General features: G+C 41.9%; 1 protein-coding gene across 1 annotated transcript in view; it reads left to right on the forward strand.

The window, feature by feature from the left end:
• The first annotated feature begins 3,089 nt into the window (after positions 1–3,089).
• The window catches only part of RBMS3 (RNA binding motif single stranded interacting protein 3), a 703,588-nt gene continuing 680,707 nt past the window's right edge, over positions 3,090–25,970 (forward strand). The window contains exon 1 of the mRNA XM_058028549.1: positions 3,090–3,737. Within this exon, the coding sequence (XP_057884532.1) occupies positions 3,558–3,737 (180 nt within the window). The 5' untranslated portion in view covers positions 3,090–3,557. The remainder of the gene's footprint in view (positions 3,738–25,970) is intronic.

Below are 25,970 nucleotides of genomic sequence, written 5' to 3' on the forward strand. Positions count from 1 at the left end.
TCAGAAATCCTTAATATATGTTGTGTATGGTGATAGACAGTCCATATTCAGTAATGTACTTTATTATTCTATATAGAAGCTAAAATATACGCTGTTTTACCACAGTGCACATAAGCGAAAGATCCATGCTAATTTTTTTCAGTCTGTCAGGACATCTGAGAAGCATTCAACACAATGTTGTTTCCTTAGGAGCTCAGCTTATTTGGTGTGGATTGGCTTGCCCTCTAGTGAGACTCCCTGCTTTCTGCTTCTCAAATGCATGCTCTTCCAAGACTGCTGTTGTGTGGTAAAATGCTCTGGTTCACCATTATTCCACCTCAGCTCCAAATACAGTTCTGTGGTTTTAGTTCAGTGTAGGTACCAAGTAAGTTGGAGGTTCCAAAACCATTAGGCAATACTGATGAACTGCTCAGTTTTGTGGCTCATTGCTTTATCGTGGTCTGTAGTCCCATTCTTCAGAAGGACCACTGGAAGGAGGTCATGCTTCCTATCTCCCCAGGCTGCTGGTTCAGATCATGTTTTCCTGTCCAATTTGTTAGCATTTCTAGATTTGTAGTTACTGTTTCTAGCTCAAATTGTGCTTGGCCTGGAGATCTTTATTTCTCTCACTGAGATTTGCAATGATTATTCAGAACTTTACCTTAGCCTAAAAAAATATATTCTACCTAGAGTTCTCTAGAAATCCTTTGAATAACAGCAATCTGGTTTGTGCAGAGAAACTGAGAGCACACTGTTATGATGAATTGATTTTAATAATATTATTTTTGCAATAGAGTTGTAAATCTGTTGCAGCACAGAAAGGAAAGATAGGATAAAAAAGAGGAAGAAAGGGAAGTTTGAAATCAGCCAAAGGCAAAAATTTGTACTGACTTTTATATAGTCTAGGGCCTGCCCTTTTCTTCTTATGTATGATCATGTTCACTTGAACTATCTCAGAAGTTTCTTTTGGTTTTGGGGGTTAAACTCTCTAGGATTAGGAGCAGATCTTTTTGAGTCCAGGGCCCCCACCTTTGGAATTAGTTTTCCTTGGTTCTCTGCCAATGTCCAGCTCCAGTAATCTTCAGAGCACATGGACAAATATTTGTATTTGGGTAAGTTTTTCTGTATTTTTAGGCTTGGTTTTGCTTTGAATTTTACTTTACAGTCCTTGAGATGGTAGACTGGAAACTGTTATTTTCTAACAGGATTATTTAGTAATACCCACCATGGGAAGTTTTCTATGTAATTTATCAGTTGTTTTTAAAAATGAGCACTGTGGTGCCTGAGTGAACAATGTATTTATTTTCACTTTTATTTTGCCATTTTCCAACCTGTGATACTGGGAGTACTTTGACTGAAAAGCTCTAAGGACAGAAGTTTGTTCCTTGCATGACTTCTCTGAGCAAGGCAGGGGTGACTATGCAGGTGGACAGACAGTGGGATGGCTTATCAGCTGTGTGGGCTCACTGCTTTGTTCTGGGCAATTCTGCTGTCAAGTCCACCTTGGTACACGTTGTGCAGCCATTGTGGCTGTGCAGCTCTCCCCTCCAAAGTGCCTGTCCGCAATTGGTACTGCTTTCTGCTTATGAGACCAGAACTGCGAGAGTGTCCAGAAGGTGTAAAGCTTTCTACCCAAAATGTAGCCTTTCAATAAAGTCTATTGTAATGATTACAAATGGATGACTGTAAGTAGTCTGAAGTATTTGATTATAGAAGTTAATATATATGGCTTGATTGTCTTATTATTTACTTCAATATTAAACAATTGTGCTGGTAATTTCAGTAGAAATGCTCTTCATTTTCACCAATCTGAGAAAATAGCAGGGACTGTAAATACTTGACATGCTTTGAGAATAATACAAAAGGATCTTTTATTAGAGATCTTAGAGATGTGTATTTTAAAAATTCAGTTTTGGTGTGACAAAGACTTGTTTTCTCTTGTGCAAGGTTAGCTCTTGCCCTTTGTCTAAATATATTGTAACAATAAGAACTGTTCAGGTTCCCACAGTAACAACACTGTTGGGGGACAACCCAAGGCCAGGAATAAAAGGGTGTCATAAAGTACCTGATAGTCACCTGCTTCCCAAAATATCCTGGGAGAGGTTCTCTCTTGGCGTAAAACAGACCAGCTACCGAGGATGTGGCCCGGTATCTGGGCAGAGCGGGTAGTCGCTGTCGGAGAGGTCAGTACATGCATCAGCTGGATGATGTATAGATCAGATCTTTGCACTGCAGGCTCTTAGGAGATGTTTCCAGTTAACTTCCAGAGCAGCTGCTCCTCAGGACAATGGGGTGTTATATTTAGAAGTGCAGACTGGTCACCTGATGGTGTCCTGATTTAAGAACGATCAGGTCTGTGCTCACCACTCATCTCTTTGAAATGAAAAGAGGAATAGCTGAAGAGTTGGCTTGGCTCTGGCACCGCTAAGAAATTCTTGTTTTGGTATAAACCACTCTTAATGAGATTGCATTTTTTTCCCTATCACGTCTAACTTCAGTCTGACAAGGAAGATAACACAAAGAATAAAACAGTCGAGAGTGCACAGCGATCACAACTGATTTAGCAGCTTACACGCGATTTTTTTTTTTCTTTTTCTTTTCTCTTCTTTTATCTGTGTTGATAAAATCGGAGAGCCGGTGGCTAGCGCTGATTTAGATTTCCAGCCTGGATTTGTTCTTGTTTTTCTCCTTACTTCAGTTCTCCTTGTGCAGTGCTGCGTGGCGCTGGCAGCCTGAGAGAGAGGGAGCTCCAGTCACACGCATAGACTGAGACCGCTGAGAGGAGATTAACATCAAGGAGCCCACATTTGCAATAGCGGGTGGTGCTGGGGGGAGAGGCGAGGGGAAAATAAAATAAAAGCAACAATCGGGTAAATGCTCCTCTCTTCTCGCCACCAGCACCTTGCACAGGTCTGAAATCGCTTGTTTTGCTTTGCTGTATTGCGCTTGCCTGGGCTGTGGAGAGGGGAGGGGGAGGGGAGGAAGGGGGAGGTTTAACTTTTACTTGACATTACCGGGTTATTGTCACTTCCTCCGTGTTAAACCCCGGCGGTTTCCCCTCGCCCCCACCCCCTCCCCGGGCTCGGCTCCCTCCAGTTAACTTTGTTCAAAGGGCTGCAGCCGGGAGGGCTTGTCCGGGCCTGGGACACAGATAGCGTAAAGTAAATAACCACCACAATTAGGCTGGGGCCGCGAGTTGATCTTCGTGGCGAGAGATCTGCTTAGTTAGCGTTTGCCGTTTCGGGGCGATTGAAGGCCGCCGTGCCAAGGACACGCACACGCACACACACAGACACACACAGTCACTCTTACACACGCACGCTGGATACAAAAGTCTGGAGGATCTAGGGGAGAATTGCAGCCGCCGGATCGGTGCAGCAGCGGCGGCCAGAGCCATGCGTGTCACGGCCTCCTGAGGGGGGAAAAGGAAGGAAGGAAGGGAGGAAGGAGGAAAAAACAAAAGAGAGAAAGAAAGAAAGAAGGAAAAAAGAAAAGAGGGAGAAAGGAAAGCAGAAGAAAGACGCGGGGTGGTGGAAAGTGTTTGCCTGCTTTTGTCTCGCAATACAGTGAACTGGAAGATGGAGATGGATGTTAAGGGAGTTTCTCCGTGCCCGGAGCCCATCCCCCCGGCGGCGGGGTCTGGCGGCTGCCCGCACCAGCGCCCGCACCACCGCGATGGGCAGCCCGCGGAGCCGGCCCCCGCCGCCGACAGCGGCCACCCGGAGCGGAGGCACGGCACTGAGAAAGAGGACAAAAAGGTAGGTCCGCTCCGCCGCCGGCCGGCCGGCGCCGCGCCCGCCGGAGGGGCCGGCTGCCCGGGGCCGCGCTCGGCGGGGCGGGCGGGGCCGCTGCCGCTCCCGCTCCGTTCCGCTCCGCTCCGCTCCCCGCCGGCCCCGGCCGCGGGCAGCCCCGCGCCGCCCTTTGTCAGCGCGGCGGCGGCGGCGGCGGGAGGCGGGGGGCCGGCGGCCGAGGTTGTCTGAGGACACGGGGGTGGCGGGGCGGGGAGCGCGGGGCCGCCGCCGCCGGGCCCGGGGCGCCGGGCATTGTTCCGCCCGCACGCCCGGCGGGAGCGGCCCAGGTGCCGCCGCCAAAGTTTAACCTCACTCTTCGAGGGGCCGCGGCCGGCGGGGCCGCCGCTCCCGTTCCCTCCCCGCGCCTCGCCTCGACTCCCAGCCGGCGGCGAGGGGCGAGTCACTTGGGGGGAAGGAGCCCGGGCGCTGTGTCCCTCCAGCCCTGCTGTGTCATTGCGGACCGGGGGACGGCTGCTCGCTGCCGAGTGAGAACCTGCGGGTGACGGAGTTGAGCGAGAAATGGGTCAGATCGCACCCTTTGGTGCGGATGTGTCTGCTGCTGGGAGAATCGGAAAGTAGGGAGGATGGGATGGAAAAAGGTTGCCATTAAGATAATGTCAGCGGAGTGCATTGATCAGTGCTTTTGTCTGTGGGCACTGTCTTCATTCATTTTTCTCGGCATGGGTTTGCTAAACTGAAGCCGATGAATTCTGCTGTGTCTGTAGTCTGTGACAGGCAGAGACTGGTAAATGTGTAAGTTTCATCGTAATTCGGTGATGGTTGCAAGGTGTGATCCCTGTGTGCTAGACCGTAAAACACATCCGTTTATATTTTACTGAAATCCGAGTAATTGTCTGAATGCACAGATACTCCCAAACAGATTATAATCCTAGAGTAACATAAAAAAGAAATGTTGGCATGTACTGGATTTGAGCCGTGTTTCTTCAACTAGTTTTACTATAGTTTGGTTTTGTTACAAATGTGTAAGAGAACAGTAACACAATGAAGGAATGTAAGCGAGCAATGCAATAAATCAATGCAACAACTATGTCACACCACATATTTGCATGACTAGAGCTCCAGTTGTCATGAGAAAGATTTCTCATGTTGTATTTTTTAAAAATTGTATTTTTAAATGTAGACTCCGAGTTTTCAGCATTTGCCTCCTACACTTCTGGGTTTGTTACTGTTCGGTAAAATCTGTGCTATTGTTTTAATTAAAAGAGGGTATTGACGATGGATCATTTCAGTAGGGCCCGTACAGCTTAAGAGGGTGGATGCAAGGGCTTTATTTTTAAAATGGTAACTGGTGGTTTACATATTGTGATAGATGAGCACAGAATTCCATCTCCTTTGAGTTTATGAATATTTAATTCTGTCGTGACTGCATGTTACTGTACCTAGCTGAATGATTTGTGTGTGTGATTTGTTTCTAGGATCCCTTTCCTTGCACTGGGCTACTTACTAAACTTAAAATTATTTTATTTAAAAATAGTTAAAATGTAGAGCCAAGGTTGCCATTTACATGACTTCGTTTTGCCACTGCCTCAAGAATTTTAAAACCCTGCCATCAGCAGAAATCCATGCTCAATAATTACTTTCTGATGCACCACACAGTCTCATGTTTTACCAATCATGGACATGAGGAAGGCAAAGAAGGTGTGACTCAAGGTGAATGAACACCAAAGAAGGCCGGATTCTCTGTGGTGTGGCTATTTAATGTGTTTAGACGACTCAGGATTGCACTCTTTTATTCTGTATCTGCCAGCATTTTCTGGACGTATAAACAAAAGCACGACCTCCTTTTTTTGTTTTTTTGTTCTATCTATAGCCATGCTAAAGTACTGTGATATATTCATCCTTTTTAAATTCCACTATTAGCTTTTCTAAGTTTGCCATTGCCAAGGTTGTTGCAATGACTAGCTTGTATTTTTGGGATGTGCTGTGATATTTCAAACCTCCCCAAATGTATGTATCTTTTCTGGATGCTGTCCCAGGACAACCAGTACTTCTTATTAGTGCAGAACTATTTCAGATATCTGGTAAAGTACTGGCAACAGAAATATAATGAGAAGGGGAAAAACCATTCGAGTGATAGTAAAATCCAACACTATTGTGAAAAAAACTCAAGTCTACTAAAAACTCAAACTACAAAACTGAACTCAAGCATTTCTGGAAGTATCATCTAAGAACTTTCTAAATTGATTGAAATAACTGTACCACTGTTCTCTTGGCCCTTATACAAACTTCCAAGGCACACTGATACATGCTAGAAGTGTCAGCGCTCTACATGGAAATTGTAAAGGACATTAGAACCTGGACTCCTGACAATGTACAATTATGACTACCTAAATATTAAGATCTTGCCATGTCTCATGATTTCACTGTCAGATTTGCTTTTTGGGATCATGCTTCAATTATAAAAAAATCTCATATATAATCATTGAGCTCCATTACCAGTGGACATAAAAAAGTTCCATCTAAAAGGAACTGGGTCAAATTTATGTTCTAATAAAAGTATTTTTTGTCACTGTCTCCAAAAGGAACATTGAATTAACCAAAGCAAGCATTTTCCTAAGTCTATGGAATTTTAGTAGAAGATACTACCATAGTCTTACTTATACGGATACTAAAGGTTTTTCCTCTGCTGTATATTAGTTTATTTGTCATTGAGCTTCAATAAAATTTTGAAATGTTTGTAACTTGAAATATATCCCACTGTCTTCAGCTGGGATGCTGATGTGCTGAAGTGTGTGCTTAAGTGCTTTGTTGGAGGAAGACCTAGGCTACTTCTCTTATATCTTTCTGTTGAGACCATCTCTAACTGATGTATGAGAATAGAAATTATGAAGCTAGACTTTATAATTTATTAAGTATACTTGGTGCTTTAAAGCCTAGTTGCCATTTGGGTGGGAGAAAGCGAAGCACAAATAGTAGAGTGCAAGATTTAGAAAGCTAATAGGCTGACTCTATATGGATACTATTTTTTTTGTCTTAAAGCAAAACACATCAGAAAATATTTTTCAACACTCCTACAATGTTTTCTGTTATTTTAGTTAAAAGCATATAGGTCTTATATACAGAAGCATGTTGACATTCTCCAGTATGGCAAAGTGAGTGACTGGGGGAGAGAACAACCCGCAATCCTGGCTGTTCATTCCTGGCTGGAGGTGCAGCTGATGCCTGTGACAGGTTGTGTGGGTGGCTTGTCACACCATCTTGCCACTCCACGACTCGGTGCCAACAGATCCAGGCCCCTAAATTGTACTGAGAATTCTTTCCATCTTATGTTGGAATGATTGCATCTTTACAAGGATCAGTGTACGGAGCACTTTGGGAGTAGAAGGCAGCTTTGCAGTTCCTTTGCAAGCTGGTGACTGTAGGTGAGGTTTATGACAGCTCACAGCTCAGGATGGGTGGAGTTTTCCCAGAGGTGATACCCTGAGCAGGACTTTCAAGCCCTTGGCTACAGCCAATCTATTACAGTGTTTTCATTTTCCAAAGCCCCCAAGTTGTCCAGAAGTTTGTCTGAGGTATGGATTTGGTAATGTGTTTTATACTGAGGAAGACTTCTGCATCTCTCTGGTATGCACAAATCATTTAGCACAAATTATCTACAAGCACCTCCAGAGCTTTCACTTTATACCTGCATTCCAGATATAAAACCATCTGTGAAGTGGCTCCAAAGCGAAGAACTTTCTGTGTATTTATATGGAAGTGAGCACACCGAGGTTATAGCAAAACCAAGCTTATGTGGGCTGGCCACATTGTATTCGGCTTCACAACCAATTCACCCGTGCTTGATGCAGGAGTTCTGAGGTGTTTTGTGGGCTTTTTGTATGTTATTTCCCAGGATGCTCACTTGTGATAGTGCTGTGTGATAATGGCACCCAAGTGTGAGCTTCTAGAGGGGAAAAGCTGAGTGCTTTGGGAAAAGGCACTTGGTATTAACTTGGGAATTCTGTTCTGCTGTACACATGATCTGATCATCCGTCTCTTCTGCTAGCATATTTACAAGAATACTGCTATCAACTATGCAGTGCTTGTTCACTCATCCTCCACAAGCAGTAGGTCAGGAATAGTGGGAGACACTTCAGGGGAATTCTTTTTTAATAGTTTCTCTTATATATTTAGTTATGTTTGCTTTGGAAAGCCAAATGTTACTGTGTGTTTACATTTAGAGAGAGAAGGCTCAAGAAATTCAGTTTATGCTTGAAGCAGATGGTGGGGATTCTTTCAGGGGGTAGATCACTCCAATCTCAAATCAGATGTGCTTGTCTTACCTTAGGCAGTTCTGTTGTGAACAGAAGAGGAGTTGTAAACCACTGCCATGTTTCTTGGAGATTTGATTGAGTTTTCTTTTGCCAGATAATCCGGACTCATCCCATTGAGCAATCAGAAGTTGAGAACTAAAAACTGAAACTGAAATCAATAATGGCTATGAGGAACCAGTATAGGGTGTGTGGGACGAAGAAAGCAGAAATAGACAACACTACTGGTTGCTTATGGTAGCAGCTTCTCCTGATAATAGTGTAAAATGCACCACCTTGTATTAATTGGAGTTTCTAAGTGCTAAAGGCTTTGTGCCAAGTGTATCATGGGCTATGGTTCTGCCAAGATGTAATGCAGGCATGAATAGCCAAGGTCAGGCCATTGTATGGATAGATGGACAAATTCTTCACCACACAGATAGGGCAGAAAACTATACTTGTGGTTGTTGTTATTCTGAGCTTTTGATGTCAGACAAAAATTCAAGTGTATGCTTAAAGTGAGGACAGAGCCAGAGAATAACGTCTTTGTCTAAATCATTGGTAAGAAGATTTCAGAAATCATTCCCCAGCCCAGCAACATCAAGTCTGTCTTTTTCAGATCCACTCTTAAGCATCTGTTCTTTATTCTTAAGCTATTCCTATCTGTGCTGTGGACCATTGTGATATTGGTGTTGATCTGCATAGTTCAGTTTCTTCCTGATGAAGTGGTCTGAAAAAAAGTCAGCACCCTGTTCTTCCAGGGTTCCCAGAGCCTGGTGGCTGCCTGAGTGGTCAGCCTGACCCAAAGCCACAGATCCAGGGCATTCTGAGTCCCTCATATTCAGGTATTTATCCTGCACATTCCTAGATCACAGCTTTGGGCCAGGCTAACTCATGGCTGTATGGTGAGACTCCTGGACACCTGTTCCTGGAATGGCTGCCCAAAGCCAGAGTGCCTGGCAGGTGCCTCTGGAAGGGAGGTTTTAGTTCTTTGTATTGCTGATGTGGGCAGCAAAGCTATTAGCCCTGCCATTAACCTGTTTTGATGAGCAAGACCCAAGAGCTATCTGCTTTGAGGAGACTAAGTAAAAAATTTAGATTAAAAAAAAATAAAAAAGAGGAAATGCATTATGAACCGAAAGCCTTGCTTTGCAGGCAGGTCTACTTCTGCATTTTGATGCATTTCATGTATCTGCTTCACTCTTTTTTCTAGTGAGAGAATGAATCCTTAGATGAACCTAGGATTGTGCCTCTGTTACAAAATTAAGCAGATGCGAAGAAGAGAGAGAGAAAGAGAGAAACTGTTAGTATCTGAAGTCAAGAATAACAAACTCATGTTCTATTAGACATCAAAGAATCCAAAAGGAGATAAGATATTGGGAACAAGACCTCACCATTTTCATATCACCAAAATTACTTTTTCATTATATTTTGGCATTTCCTTTTACCGCGTGACCAGCATGCGGGTCAAGGGCAGCGATTCTCCCCCTCTGCTCCACTCTTGTGCACCCCACTTGGAGCACTGCATCCAGCTCTGGTGGCCCAACATAAGGAGGACATGGAGCTGCTGCCCCAACATAAGGAGGACATGGAGCTGCTGGAGTGAGTCCAGAAGAGGCCACAAAGATGATCAGAGGGCTTGGGCACCTCTCCAGTAGAGACAGGCTGAGGGAGCTGGGGCTGTTCGGCCTGGAGAAGAGAAAGCTCTGAAGACCCTAAGCAGCCTTCCAGCGTGTAAAGGGGACTTACAGGAGAACTGGAGAGGGACTTTTTACAAGGGCATGGAATGACAGGACAAGGGGAAGGGCTTTAAACTGGAAGAGATAATTCTTAATTAGGCATTAGGAATAAACTGTGTGGGTGGTGAGGCGCCTGGAAGAGGTTGCCCAGAGAAGTTGTGGATGCCCCATGCCTAGCTGGATGGGGTTTTAAGCAACCCAGTATAGTGGAAAGTGTCCCTACCCATGGCAAGGGGTTTGGAACTAGATGGTTTTTAAGATCCCTTCCAATACAAACCACTTTAAGATTCCATGATTATGATATGGGAAAAAATCTTACCTTAAGTAGATGTCGACAGTATGACAACATTATTCTTACACTAAATAAAAAATGCTGCACTCTCCCAGCTACTGATAAGATAATTAACTGAATCCCAGAATTTGGAGTGTGGAGAATGTGTGTTTTATATTAAAGCATAAAGTTGGAGAACGAGGAATTCACACCTGTGATTTGCCCGTGTCTGTGCTAAAATAACACACATGATAGTGCATGTGAATGATTCTTTAAAATTTTATCCAATACAAAGATTTCTGAAAAAAGAATATGCTATTTAAAATAGTTGTCCTCTCAAATAAATCATATGAGAAATGTTTTGGTGAAGTTTATCAGTCTTACAACTGTTAAAATTTTTCATCCCACTGATCAATAAGTGGATGAAGCTTGAAAAGGTGATCACACTCTGACTGGTTCCTGTAGTAAACATATTCATTGTAATAAAGAGATTTCATGAAAAGTAAATACTGCTTAGAGTTAGTACAAAGTGAAATTAAGTGCATATGTAGTTGATTGAATAACAAATCCAGCGACATAAACAATGAACATCATGGGTGGGAGCTGAACAATGCTCTTGAGTCATCGGCAACACAACCACAAGTTTTGTGTGCAGAAGACACAGAACTGACTCTCTGGTTAAAGGCAATTTTGTCTTGGCTGCAGAAGGGTTGTGAGGATTCCTACTTGGACGAAGATGCAGCACTGAAAAGGGCTTTGTTATCTCCTCTTGAGCAGTTGGGCCATTGCCTTGACTCAGATGTAGTGGTATGTGCTCATGCCTATGTGCTGAGACTGGAAAGCAGTCCTATTCAGGACTGCATATGACAGCTCAGAGCTTGGCCAGTGCATGGCATATCCTTCCCACTTAAGTAGAGCTTGTTCTCAAAAGCCCAGTATTCACAGGAGTGCCTGGCCAAGAGCTGAGTGCCAGCTTGTAACAAATCTGAGGCTTCAAACAATGGATAATCAATGAAGCTAGAGACGAACAATGCCCATGTTGTTGCATGCTATTCCCAGTGTTTTCCTAGATGCTCGTAGTGTTTTTAGACCATCTCCAGCTATGATAAAAACTTACTGTTCTGCTGAATCCTTACAGCACAGCAATTTATACTAGACTGAGGTTTCAGTTTACGTAATTGCCTAAGCTAAGAGAGATGTATAGTTACTGATGTGTGAAGTGGTTCAGTTTTTCTTTGGTTCCATATTTGGTTGTTCTCTGCCTGGCTGTAGCCATGCTGTTCATACGTGACTGGGATTATTTCCCAGCACCTTGTGCTAGGTGGATTTTTCTACTGACTCGCTGCCAGCAGTAATTGTCCGGCAATGGTATAAAAAGTTGCAGAGTCTCGGTAGAGTTATTGTTTTTTAACACCTTTTCTCTGAAAATACCCAAATAGTAAAGAAAATGGGACTACAGCTGCAAATGGGAAAAGTAACAACAGGACCACTGATAATAATTTCCATAAAAGTAGGGGTCAGATCAGGTTTTAGTGTGATGTTTAAATGTGTAGAAGGAAAAAAAAATGGATCTGAAAGGCAATGCAGATGTTAGTATTCTACAGTAGTTTCTTTGCTTCCTCACTGTCATCCTTTCTGCATGGTTCTGAAATCCTCCTCTGCCTATAACAAAATTTTCTGTTTTATTTCAGTTCCCTACATTGCATTCTGAGATACAGGGGCAGTATAAACTGTTTCAGGAACTCTAGTAACCAGCACATCTTAACTGGGATAAAACAAGACAACATTTGGCTCATAGTATGGACAAGGACAGTCATGTATAAAATTTGTTAGACAGCCATGATTTACTAGAAAAGGAGTAATTCTTCCATGCCTAATGGCTTCTGCCATGTGTTTAAATGCAGCTGTTATTTTTGTTATATATTATATGAAGACAAATCTTGTTACAGAAGCAGAATAGGAATAGTTTCGTTGACTGAAAAGCAAGTGTTGAGTGAATCAAAATTACAGACTCAAGCCACAAAGCTTGGTTAATGCACTTAGTGTTCCTGGGCTTTGGAGTTCATTCCATTGAACACCTTGTCCTATGGTTACAGGGTTTATTGTTTCCAAAAAGCTATTCGGCACAGGTTATTCAAAGTGATAATGTGATCAGAAGTGCAGGGAAAATAAAGGTAACATTCCCCCCTTTAGTTCTAAACCCTCTGCAAAAGATTCTTATAATTGATTGGAGAATTAAATGAAAATACTGTGGAACCCATGCCTGTTCCATCAGCACAGAGTGTGTTAATTGATTTCAACAAGTGCCTCAAGCACCACTGACATCTCTTTTTTGCTATTACCCAGTGATGGTTTTCTCACTGAGGTTATTACTGAGTCCGTACTGATTTTTAGGAGACCATAGCAGAAAATCTGGTTTTGGACCCATACTACTCAAGGTCTTTGTGGAAAGGGAGTTAAAGGGCTAGTATCTAGCAAAGATAACTTTTATGGCTATTATATTAGTAGCAATTTTGTATTCAACATAGTATAAATAAATAGGCATTGTGCTTTTCTGTGGATTCAAAAAGAGTAGTTTATTGCCTTGAGGTGTGAATCAGGCATGACACAGGAAGGGTGACTACAAGTCCTCAGAGATGGGCAGGTGAGCATGATGTGTGGGGGTAGGTTGTAAATAACTTCTGCTCTTCAGGTGAATTAAGAATGAGAGGGAGTGACGTGGAGGGGTGGAAAGGGAGTAGCTGGAAAACTAATCGAAAGCAGCAACTTTTGAGTAGGGCTAGCAGAGAGAGGTTTGTAATGTTTGTGTTTTGAGGCAAAAGAGCTTTATGAAGTGTGCACTGGGTCCATGTGGAGTTAAGGAAGCACACAACAGAATTCCACAGCATTCACAAAACGCCAACTGAGGCTTCACAGACGTACAGTGCCCTGGTTAGCCTTGTTAACTTTATTGAGTGTGCTTCGAGGACATGCAGACTTTCAAAGTATGTGAAAACCACTTTTAATAATTAATTGGCTTGCTTTCTCCCGCCTATTGTTTCATATCTAATAAAGGGCAACAGCAAGCCATTGCCAAAGAAAATAGATACAATAATATTTAGGTTAGTTTGGTTTGAGATATGACAGGCTAAAAAGGATCTCCCCAAAGATCTTGGAACTTAAATAATCCCCATTTTTTGTCCTGTCTTATTTCTCTCACCATCATAAGATATGCTCTTAAACTAAATTTTCCCCGATCTAGTAAGTGGTTTCGGGAAGATTGGTCCATTTATAGAGTGCTTCTATATGAACTAATTTATAACTGGAAGCATGTTTCAACTTTACTATGCCAGGGACATGCTGAAATTTCCAAGTGATAAAATGACTTTTTCCTTAAGCAGAGCAGCCAGCATCTGCATTATCATCTACATCCCTGCACACATGGTGTGGCACAGGAAATGACACACCATTATCAGATGGCTGTTAAGATGGATGCAGGGAAATGGTGAGGTTGCTGGCATGGCCTCAAAGACTGACATCCACAGATGTTCTGTAGTCACTTCAGTGCATGTAGTTAAAGGGTGCCTGCTGTGCGCTTGGGGAAATTTTTGCTTAAACAGATAACCTTAAAGTTTCGAGGAGGTCATGAATATCCTTCCAAAGGGAGAAGGGAGGAGTAGCAAGCTTAGGGGGAAGGAAAGCCATGCAGATTTTCAAGAGGAGCAAGGCAGCAACAAAGAGTCAGACTTACTTTGCCTACTACAGTAGGGAGGTGGCTACTGCGGTGTCATGTGCTGTTGTGGTCTTACGCAAAGCATAGCCTTGTTTGACCTTAAAGTGGGATCCACAAGGGTGCCACTTCTTGAAGTGGTCAAGAGAGCACACCCTATGCAGAAGATAAATAATTGATGGATCAATTAAGAGAGAGACCATGTGGAGGTTAGAGCATCAGAGGTGATCAAGGTCAGTGTGTCTCAGGGAATCTTTACGACAGGAGTGGCATGAGATAATCAGCCAGATCAACATCAAAACTGGGATCATCGTGTGCTGGGAAACACTGCTCAGAGCAGGGAAAAAGCTCTGGGCTCCCTGATCTGCTCTCTGCTCTACGTGTTCTGCCTGTTGGTAAGATTCAACAACTTTCTCTCTTCAGGCAGTTGTTTTGCAGTCATATGCTTTTGTATGCTGCTGCACACAAAACAGTCACTGAGGTCTTCCTAACCAATCAGGTGATGCAGTCACACTTGTACTTAATTGCTGCTGTTTTAGAGTCACACTTAGCTCCTCACAGCAGAGTATCAGTTTGGTCACACTGTCCTATTGACTGGCATTATTCCTGGTATCCTGAGTTCTCCATACTGCCCATGTTTGTCTGCAGATTCAAGCAAAGCCCGTGGAAAGGTGTCATTCTGCAATGTCAGTCTGCATTTCACAAGTGACTGTGCATGTTACCTGTGATCATAGTGTGACACCTCTTAGTCATACATCCACATCTGATGGTAGTAAGTGGAAGAGACTGGAGACAATAAAGTCAAAAAACCATAGATAACAGGTACTTAGGTACTTTTGTACTATGAACTGTGTGATAATAAGAACTAGGAGCAGGAAAACACAGTGACACAATAGTTAACAGCATTACTCTTTTATTTGCTGATAGAGATGACTTGTTTCTCACCTACACAAAGGAAAATTATAGATGAATCTGTCATAGGTAGGACTTTTGCCATTTTTAAGACTCAGGTCAGAGCAGTTACACCTGTTGACGCACAGTTCTGTGGTATCAATAATCTCAGTATGCAGTGTGGTCCTGTTTTGTCGTACATCTGTGACGGAGACTGTCACAGCTACCCAGAGCACTGTGAGAAGTACAGAAGTTCAGTAGCCAGGGTCAGGACCTCTGAAAGGTGGTGTGGAGATCACTGCAGAGAATTTAAAAGGTGAGCTACCAAATGAAAAGTACAGAAATGCACTGTGTGCATCAAGCCACTCTGTGCACAAACATAAGTGTATGTGTTGTGCAGAGTAAAGACAGAAAATGTTGAGCTCTTCTTCCAGCCAACACTTGTTATGTTATCATGGTGCATAAAATAATGGGGGAGAAGCATACGTACAGCAGTGAGGCAAAAATAATAAAACTCATATTTAAAAGCCAAACCAATGTAAAATGCATAAATGGGATCGAGTGATAAATTTCATAGGCTAAGTTACAGAAAAGAAGAATGAGGCAGTTCATCCTTTTCCCTCAGTTAGCAAGAATGAGGGAATGTGACCTGCTTATATGGCTGGCCACTGCTTGGTCTGTAGTATCTGGAGGCACATTCACCATAGGTAAAATACTATTCCCATATTCCATTTGTGCAGCTGGTGCTGGATGCCAATGCAATGCTGGCCACAGAGGGACAAAGTCTTACCTCACATCTGTAGTCTGTTACTGTCCTCTCTTCTGATCTCCTTCCAAACCAGTGCCAGGATGGCTGGCAGTGCTCCTGCAGACTCTGCAACAGAAAACAGAGACCACACCCTTGCCATGACTGTACCTCTCTGACAGCACTTCACGTCAGCCCAGAAGTGTAAGGATCAAAAGGACTAGTAAATTATTAAACTTAAAAAACACAGGGTTTGGAAAAGTGCTTCAGCATCTTTAAAGCTGAGATCTAATATTTGATTTCATGTAGGCTAAGGACAAATTTCGTGTCCTGCTAGCAAAGGAATTTCACCATGTTTTTCACAGGCATGTTATATTTTACTGACTTAAAATGATTTATGACCAAGTAAAACTTGTTATGAGTAGAAATTATGCATGAGAGAGTGGAGAAGTACAGACTGTTAAAAAATAATCCAGAGGAAGGTGTATTAGCAGGTTCAGATGGGGTTAGTTGGGCATTGTCAGTGCTCTAACGACTTTCAGAATTTTTACATATACACACTTAGGAGAATGACATTCTATAGTATCAATGGGAAATTGAAACTCACTTCTATTCTTCAGAGCTGTAAGAGGATTGTTTTGAGCAATATAATTTTGGGAGAAATTTTCAGATTTGGAAAATAAGAAAAAGGAAGGAACACGGACAGATCTCTTTTTGAAATAAATCTGAATATTTAAAGTTTACTAAAATTACAATTTTACTGAGCATGCATTGTTCAAATCTTTCTGTGTTCCACACAAAACTCTCTAGAAAGTCCCTTGATGAGATTTTGTTTGGGATTAGGAATTATCCTTCCTTGGAGCAGGAGAATGCTGTAAATCTTCCACGTAATTTCTGTATGGTTCTGTGCTGGAAAATGCTTTGATGGTTTTTAAAATGAAATGGCATCTACTGAGAGTTTTCAGATACATTTAAGCTCCAAAAGTTAATATGAATTACCTGACAGTTGTCTTAAGTGATTGCAACTATAAATAAAACTGCAGTCTTACATACTTGCATGATCAGATCTTGGAATTCTGAGGTTTTGAGTGAGAAGTGTCATCCTCCTTTATGTAATTAAACAGTGCTGCTACAATGAAACCTGTACACTTCCATGTCCATGTAGCACTAAGTGTAATATTTCAACAGTATAAAATTGCATACCCTACTCTATCAAAAACAGTCTTAGAACTAAGGAACACCAGTGTGCTGGGGATGTGATACCTAATCTGAATCTATTTTTGGTATTAGGCAGTTGATATAAAGTGTTAGTGTAATAACTGAACAGTGTTTTGAAGGACCTTAAAAAGGAAATGTATTTTGAAGTGGAAACTGTTGGCTAACTTGCATTTTCCAAGGCTGATATATTTAAAGAGGTATTTCATTACAATACAATATTTCAGATTCTAAGTAGTCTTTTCTAGAAGGGATGTGTAACAATGTCAAATATTGCAGTTGATAGTGTAGCCTTAGCCTGCACAACAAATTTATAAAAGTGGAATTCTTTGTCCTCTTGCCCATGCTGGATCACCAGTTTGAGGAGTAACACATCTGTAATAGAGTCAGGCTGCTTTTTTATCAGCAGCTGATGGTGACACTCTTAAGAAAGGGCCGAATTCATACCTACAAATAAATTTGTCAACAAAATATGAGCATGTGAGGCAACAGTTCAGTCACGTTTCACTTTCATTTTTTCTCTTTTGTGCTAGGGAGTAACTTTAAAGTGTCAGCTCTTTCAGCTGAGTGTCAGCTTTTTAATAATTTGCTGCAGTGTGTCAACCCCCTCAGAATTACCATATGTTAGCTGTTTACCATGTTACCAGGACTGAAAGCATGTGCATTGAGCTGCTCCCCTTTGCCTACCTGTGTTGCTCCCAGTGCTAGCCAGGTGATTATTTTAGCTGACAATTCAGGCACCATCAGAATGCCCCAGGTGTATTTGGTGTGGCTGTGCACAGTCTGGGAAGGTCAGTCAGTCACAGAGCCAGGCAGAGGGAGGAATGGGGCTGGGTGGTGGATGTGCTTGGCAGCCTGGATGGTGAGCAGGAAGACTTACAGGCCTAATCCCTTCCTTCCTTTTCTGAATAGTTGGGCAACCAGGAGACAATTACACTGTAGGTTGTGTGATCTCTGTGGGAATTTGCTTCTGAGAAGTCCTGGCAATGGAGGCAGGAGAATCTGTTTATCCTACTCTCTGCCTGTTTTTGACTAATGCTACCGCTATAGGATGTTATCACCCAGCAGATATTTGAAATACTGTAATAACTCTAATTTTCCCTGTCCTCACTGTCAAAAAGAAGAATGACAAAGGGTTTTACTCATAGCAAACCTTGTGTTAATAATGGTAATGTGCCAGTGTGTATCTAGTTTTGGACTGCATCCTGTGGCTGGTTCCTGACTGTGAACCGGAGCTTTTGCTGGCATTTTCCTGTGTCTGACATTCAATTTGGACCTGTACTGCAGAGGGAAACAGTAGTAAGCTACTAACAGAGTGCCAGATAGTAAGAGGATGACAAGTCTTTTCCAGTCTTGTGTGAATGCTATTGAATGAGCAGTCAGTGTGCTAGGGGCCAGTGAGCCAACAAATATGTTCAGCGTTCCCAGAAAATAGTCTTCAGAATAGTAGGAGGGGTGATTATGAAGAGGAAGCATTTGAAAGCTATAGATAGTGGAGTTAGGCAGGAGAAGTGAGCTGGCAGGAAGGCATTTTGAAGCAAAATGGGGCTCTTTGTAAGCCTTTCCCACAGCAGCTCTGCCCATCCAGCCTGCACGTCCCGCTAGTGTGGAGCTGATGGGGGCAGGAGACTGCCAGCACATTTCCCTGTGGGAAAAGAGGAATGAAGGTTATAGGGAAGTGTCAAGGGGACACACACATGGCATGGACACAAAGGGCCATCTCTGCCAGGACTGCAGCTGTAGCAGTGACCAGGACTGACTGTGTATTTCAGCTGCTTTTGCCAATTTTCCACATTCTGTGAAAGTGAGTTCTCTGAAGCTGAATTGTTTGACAGTCCCTCCTTTTATACTTAGCTGTATTATTTACCAATTTTGAAAGTGGTTCAGTAGGGGATAACTAGTGTTCTGAGATCATGATGGGTCTCGTCAGGTTTCCAGAGAGTAGAGCAATTACTGTGTGAATAGAGGTGAACGTGACGGACAGGCCGGGTGGCTGCTCTCTCTAACCTGAGCATGAGTTTTCTCTTGTTTATGTGCACACTTCTTCTCTGTGATTAGCCTCGGTGGAAATGCCATCGCCAGGGTCCTGCAGGCAGCAGCAACTTAATAGGCAAAATGGAAGGGGTTAGGTGTTCTTCTGTCTTTTTCATTTTTCATTAAGTAAGGCAAAATACACAATAAGTGAAGTCTGATTTGCATGGAAATTTGTATGCATGTATAATAGATCTGAATGTTCATGTGGGAAATTACTTTCTTTCAACTCAGTGGCCTGTATGTTTGATTTTTAGAATTATTTGCTTCTTTGTAACTTTCTCTAAGTTTCTGTTGCAAAATACTGCCTCTAAATTCCTTGAGATATACTCAAGCACTTGTGGCTTAGTAGATAAGGATGTTGTTGCCTTCTATTGGGAAGTATTTTTTATTAAAATCCATTGGCAGCTTTTCGATAAATTCCTCTTTTCTTCCTCTGTCAAATGTATTACTACAAGGATAACAATGAATACTGTCATTAAGAAATAGCATGCATTTAATAGCCATTATTTAAAACTTCTATTCCATAGGCAAATATCTGTGTGCCTGTATGTGTAAAAGCCAGTTTTCATTGGGTTTTGAGTGCAACTAAGTCTTGAAATGAACTAGCAAATGTCCTTTGTTTAAACTTAACAATGATTGTACTTGATATTTTCAGAATTAATTTTTAGACCAGTTTTCAATATATTGCTGTTGTGTTCTGAGTACAATAGGGCAGCTTACTTGCAGCTGAATTAAAATCTGTGGTTTAATAGCACTTTGCCTTGCCTAGGCAATAAACTATCTCCCACAAATGGAGGTGCTATCAAGGTAAAACATGTTAAGTTAATTCTGTAACAAATCCTTGTGTTGCTGATGGAAAATATTTCAGAAGAATTGCTCCCTGCTATGCGTGGGGGCTTCATGAATTTCAGGATAATGGAGATAACACTCTCTAAGAGGTCTGCTGAAATATACCCTTTCTGAAGAACTGTCTGAATTCTTCTTGGAAGTATTTGTGGATCAGAAACTGGCTATGGCCTAACTACACTTTCATTTGCTTTGCTTTAACAAAAGGTGTCATTTTAAACTGACTTCAGGAATTTGATGAAAAATCCTGTGTGGATACACTTAATTCAGTTAAACCTAGCTAATACAAATTTAATATGCATGGCTAATTTATAGATACAAGCTAAGCTAACAGAGTAAGTTTTTAACTGTTTACATAAATCAGTTTTTAAACAGACAAGGAAAAACTTTCATATAGCACAAGATTGAAGAGATTGGGGCTGTTTACCTTGGAGAGGAAATGAATCAGAAGTGAGATGATAAAAGGTTACAGACAACGAAGGTGTAGGCTTTACAGAGCAAGAAATGCTATTTCTACCATCAGGGAAGAACAAGGAGCATTGTGTGAAGGTTAAAAGTGACAAAGTCAAAAGTAAGTCAGAAGAAATGCTCTGCCATGCCGGGAACTCATTGCTGATGGAAGCTGAAGTCGCTGGATAACTCTGAGGGCAAGAGTTTAACAGGGTAGGCTTAGGGACATGATTTAAGGGTCAATTTGGCAGTGTTAACTGTTGGACTCCATGATCTTAGATGTCTTTTCCAACCTAAATGATTCTATGATTCTATCCAATTGCAATGGTAGGGATTAAAAAAATAAAAAGTGGTGGAAAGGTAAATGCCTGTTTGTTTGAAGCAGCTCTGTTATTGATGAGGTCAATTTTCCCCCATATTTAGCTGCTGGTTCAATCTCTCAATTGCAGTATTGTGTCTGGGTAGATCTCCAGTAGCAATTTCTTGTTACTGTACAGATTACCACAATTGTGCCCATTTCCTTCCAAAATCTCATCATGTCTGCTTATTTTCTAAAAGCCACAGCAGACTCTTTTGTGGTCTCATTAGGAATTTGAATCACTGCATTTCACTGTTTCTAAAGAGCAAATGCCACAAATTTGTCTCAAAAGGTGACTGTCTCTCCCACAGATGTGGATAATAGCAAGTACCTTTGTCTGGTTTCCAGAGTATGACATAGGACAGGTTTGGAAAACTTTCAGTGTTGCATAATGCTTGGTTCTTGGGAACGGGAGTGCATCATAGGCCAAGGTGGTTTGTTCATGGCTGTAGCTGCTAATCGAATGACTGGGATGACAGAGCTCTCCAGAGGGCTCCTGGCTAATATCACAGTCTAATGGATGGGCCCCTGAGAATTGCCATGGAGAAAGCAATGCAGACAGAGCAGGAAAATTAAGATTACCTGTTCTCACCTGCTGCCACATCCTGGTGACTTGGACATATCCTGGCACCTCTTGAACACGCTTCCTAAAGCCTAAAGGGGACTGTATTTTGCTGAGTAAACAGAAGAGACTAGAACCAGGCTTTTGAGTTGGATTTGTGGAGACCATGAGAAAGACTGCAGTGCAGAGTTAACCAGCATTTCTGGATTGGTCCCCATCAGCCTGGTGAGCTGTGTGCTACATGGATAAGAGATCTGGAGAGTGACATCTCGTTCACGTGGATTCCAGTCTTTTTGTTGCTTACTGCTCTGCAGCAGACTCTGAGAGTGTCTCTGCTGTCTCTTGGCTCTCCTTAATCAGCAGCTGCTGCTTTTTATCTCTGGAAGCAGCCTAATCATCTCCCCTGGTAGTTAGTGAGGTTGTTCTGGGACCCAGATGCTACCTGAGTCTTCTGTGTCTCTGGTGCAGACTGAGCATTGTGGCAGCCAAGAATGAGTGTGCTGTGCTATTTCTTTTGTCTCATGTGCTCAGCTAACCCTGCCAGGTTTTTGATCCATACAAGAGTTCTCTCACTTTTTGCCGTTTATGATAGAATGAGGTCACAAGTTAGGTCTGAGGCCATTTAATCATTCATTTTGTCTCTATCACTTACCCTCATATCCCACCATCCTTAGTCATGCCTACAGTATCAGTGGACTAATTGTACTATGGTGGAAAGACCTGACATGCAAATCTGCCATTGCTCATTATTGTGGCCTGCTTTGTGCGCCAAGTCTTCTGTCTCTCAAGCTATGTACTCTACAGAATCACAGCCTAGTGACAATGACCCAGTTGTACTCAAAGTCTGAGAAGTTCCCTCTGTTTTCCTCCCCTCCTCCTTCTTTTTTTCCTTGGTTTCATTTGGGTTTTTTTTGTTTGTTATTACTCTGTTTTTCTTCATTAGTGTAAGTGAGCATTAGGCACTGGACAAGAGTCAAGATTAATTTTTTGCCTACTACTTTCTTTTTCTCCTCTCCATTTCTTGCAGTCCCTCTTTGTGGATCTCTGAGGATGCAGCTTCAACAGATCCAGTAGACTGGATGGAAAGTTGATGTGTCAATGGGGGAGCTGAGCTGGTTAAAAGAATTTTTCAAAAATATTTCCTTAGAAGAATTTCAGATTTGATCCTATTTCAGGAACTCAGAGACATGTTCTCATGGCCAGATGTGGATTAATAGCAAGCTTAACAGGAGCCTGTTACATGAACATATTCCTTGTGGGAAAGTCTGATGGCCTTGCACTTTGGCACTTGGTGTGGAGCCAAGACTTTCAGAACTGTGTAAGTCCCAGCAGTAAATGGTGCTTACCTCTTAGATCCTCGGGAAAAAGCCTAGAGAGGTCAGATAGCTCTGGAGAGGCAGCAGAACCAAAGGTGTGAAAGCTCTGGTTTCGCAGTCCATGGCAGTGTGGCTGCCAGGAGGGAGCTCAGCCCTCCTGGAGCCCTGGCCCTGGCAGGGGTGACAGCTGCTTGGAGTAAATGACATGTTCCTCAGGCTCATGGCTACGGCTGACATCAATACCAGGTTCCCTCAGGCTCAGAGAAGTGGTGGGGATCACCTCCCTCCCAAAGCAGAAGCCTGCAGACTGTCCCAGCCATATGGCAGAGGCAGCTTTAAAAAATTTATTCCATTTGTTAAAATACTGCTTCAATCTAAAGGAAGATGAAAGCAAATAGAAAGTAATTCCTGGTGAACATGAACTGCTGTATTCTGGCTGGCTCCAAAGGGGAGCCTGAGAACAGCTTGCCAGCTGCACTGGGGAGCAACTTCTCCCATTAAAGGGATACAGCAGTGCATTTCTCTTCCCAGCTGGCATTCACTGCGGCTCATGTTTATGGCACTTTCCGGTGGAAGCAGAGCTCTCCAGAGGACTCCTGGCTAATAACACAATCTAATGGAAGCACCCCTGTGCTGAGTGATACTGAGGATGGAAACCTTACAGCCTGCACTGAGAAGTCAGGCCCTGTAAGTAAAAGCTGTAATGATTCATTTCCCTCGTGGATGGACTGTGGAGAGGCATGTGTAGTGTACAGTTACAGCTAGCACGACAGTAACACCAATATAAAACAAAACCGTGCCAGTAAAAGTAACACTGAAAAAATGTCAGTGAAGAACTAAAGCAAAGGTGATACATGGCTCGTTCTGCAACCAGGACGTGTTTGTCAGTTATTCTCATGGGAATATCAGGTTGTAATTCTGAGATAAGTAACGTTAATACTAAAATAGAGTTTTGTGCCTGTATACAAATACAGGGCTTAGGAGGGTGGTAGTTTTAAAAAAGCTCTTTTCTGATGCTTACCTATGGCTCCTTTTTGAAATATTGTTTGTACACTAAAATATACTGCAAGTATAAGTCTATGTCTTGCATTTAGATCTAATGTTACAATGACTGTAAAATAACCCATTTAGAATAATATGCAATCGAACTCCATTAATATTGTGTTGTAGCCCGAAATTTCTGCTGTAGTGAAGTTATTTTTATGTAAATAGAGAAGTTTGGATTGTAAAGTAAACAATTTCCATTCTGTATTCAGCAACTGAACTATATTTCTTTTTGACACTTTTGCAAAATGTGTTACACAGGATTAGTAAAAAAATCACTCACTGGAGCTTTTATATTTAATTTCACATGGCTGTGCTAACTGAAAGAGGCAGTACTATGTTAGAAATACAATATTTTCTTTGTTTGGAGAGCGGGATGTTACCTGTGATTTACTTACTTGTGGTTATTGGTTGTTACTGGGAACGCCAACATTTTGGAGCTGAAATTAATAAAGTTGAGGTACATTAAACAGAAAAAAAATGTAAAAGAGAAAAATGTGTATTCCTTTGAAAATCCTGATGTAGGTCATAGTACAGCTGTGTGTAATTCTTTTAGCTACTGAAATGTAAAGTAGGTGATTGGAAAATGCCTAGGTTTTCTGACTCCCTAGGATACTAATAATCATACTTAGGTACAAACTCTCCATGTCATGGTCTTACCAACTCAGCCTGCTGCTGTGATACTGGTACCATCAAATTTGAGGCCATACCAAATATGGTTAGATGCTGTCACAGTAAATTTAACCCTCATCCATTAGGGAAATAGTCCAGGTGAAAGGTTACTTCCAATATCAAAGTGGCCATTTAATGCTTTTATTTCCTTTAATTGGAAATGATAATCAATGAGAATCATTTATAAAACCTGTCCAGAGTAGTGATTCTCTACTTAAAATGACATCTTCTGCCCAAGGCACCGTAATTGCAATCAGGTTGATGCCATATGATCATAAAGGGATTCAGAACTTAATTATGTGTATGGTTAACCTGTTTGCAGTACTTGGCAAATAGACCTAAGCAGGTTTTTTTCTCTGATAGGAACTTCATTGCGTTTGACCTTTTGTCATCCAAGGATTTGCATAAAGTATTTCCTTCTCTTGAATTAGGTTCTTGAGCGAAATGTTTCACGGGCCTGCTTAACTATTCATCTGTGCTACAATAGCAATTAATGTCTGTGTAAGTAAACCTTCTGTTTTAAAGGTCATTAATTTTCTATACATGATACAGCTCAGAGATCCTGTTACTAAAATAATTGGGAGCTAGAGGTACTGATTTATGAAGGAGGATTAAAAATACTAAAAATCTAAAGATTAGCTAAGTGATGACTAGGAAAGGTTGTGATCCAAGTCTTCCTCTTGGTGGTTTTGTTTATATTGTATATTCATATATTTGTCTGAAGGACTTTGGCTTTTGTTTCAAGAAAGTCAAACTAGATGTTCCAGTCACCCTTTCTGGTCTTAAAGTCCATGCATCCTACCTGCCTACTTCTTTAAAACCTGAGGAGAAATATGTTTTTTCTTTTTGTGGAGAAATATTTTACCCTGCAGACAAACTAACGGGGCCGGTTGTGCTGTAAGACTTGAGGATGTAGAGAACTTTTGGGTGGTAATGCAGGTCCAGTGTGGCAGCTCTGCCTCTACATTTTATTTTTGGGTCAGTGTGGAATCTGTGCCAGGCAGTGTTTGTTCCACACACAGGCTGCTTTGCAGTGGTGTCACATCACTATCAGCATTAGCAGATCAGTCTTTGCCCTGATGGAAAATATCCTTAGTCCTGGCTCTCCTTTACATCAGTTCTAACTCACCTGTATGGGAGTTACTTTGGTTTTACAGCTGTAACAGGGATAGGCTGCATTTCATTAACTTTATGAAGATTATGCTAAGGTGAAAAAAGGTTTGTGTGGCAGAAGCTTTTCTCACTGATGAGGTTGGTTCAACATTAATTCCTCATATGGATTTGTTTTGGATTTGGCTGCTTCTGTTGGCAGCACAAGTAGTTCTGTAGCATCTGGAAAATGGCCGTGCATCATACATTGCCATTATAAGAATACTTACTGCAGTATATTATTTATTTGTAGCAATGCCCGCTCTTTATTGGGGCTTTCCAAAATGTAGGAATATATTTACTCTGAAGTAATCACAACCTAAATAATCACTAACGTACCAAAATTTAGAAATTAACCATTATTGCCAGCTAGATCCATAGAGAATATTTGATGGCATGGCTCAGAGTACTTCAATTAAGAATTGCTGATGAGAATCCAACACAGTAAGTAACAAATTAATGGAAGGGCAAGCAGTGGAGCTTCTTGCAATATTTCAGTGTTATAAAGCTCCATTTCTAAATTAGGAGAGTGCGCATTACCAGACTTTCAGCTTGTTACTGATCCAAAAATGAACGTTGTGCGTGAAACACTATTGGATAGTGTCATCTTTGCAAGGAAACCATGTGAAGAACTGTGCAGGAGAAAGCAATGTTTTCTTTGGCAATTAAAAAATAGGTAGCTGTTTGAACCTGTGCAGAAGCTGAAGTGTGAGGAAAGCAGAGGGAAACTGGTCAAAAGCAAAGGAGAATAAATGGAGCTGGGCCTCAATGCAAATGGAGTGAGGAGTTCAATGCCTGGCTTCTATGCCACAGTACTTCATAATTTTGCATCACATTTTCCTAAAAACTGATCAGCACTCTGAAGCATGATAAACAAATTCACAAAGAAAATGGAGCTGAAGAATTCTGTTAAACAATATTCTGCAGTACACAGATTCACTCCTGGTTT

Source organism: Melospiza georgiana, chromosome 1 (genome assembly GCF_028018845.1).
Source record: "Melospiza georgiana isolate bMelGeo1 chromosome 1, bMelGeo1.pri, whole genome shotgun sequence".
Classification (NCBI taxonomy): domain Eukaryota; kingdom Metazoa; phylum Chordata; class Aves; order Passeriformes; family Passerellidae; genus Melospiza; species Melospiza georgiana.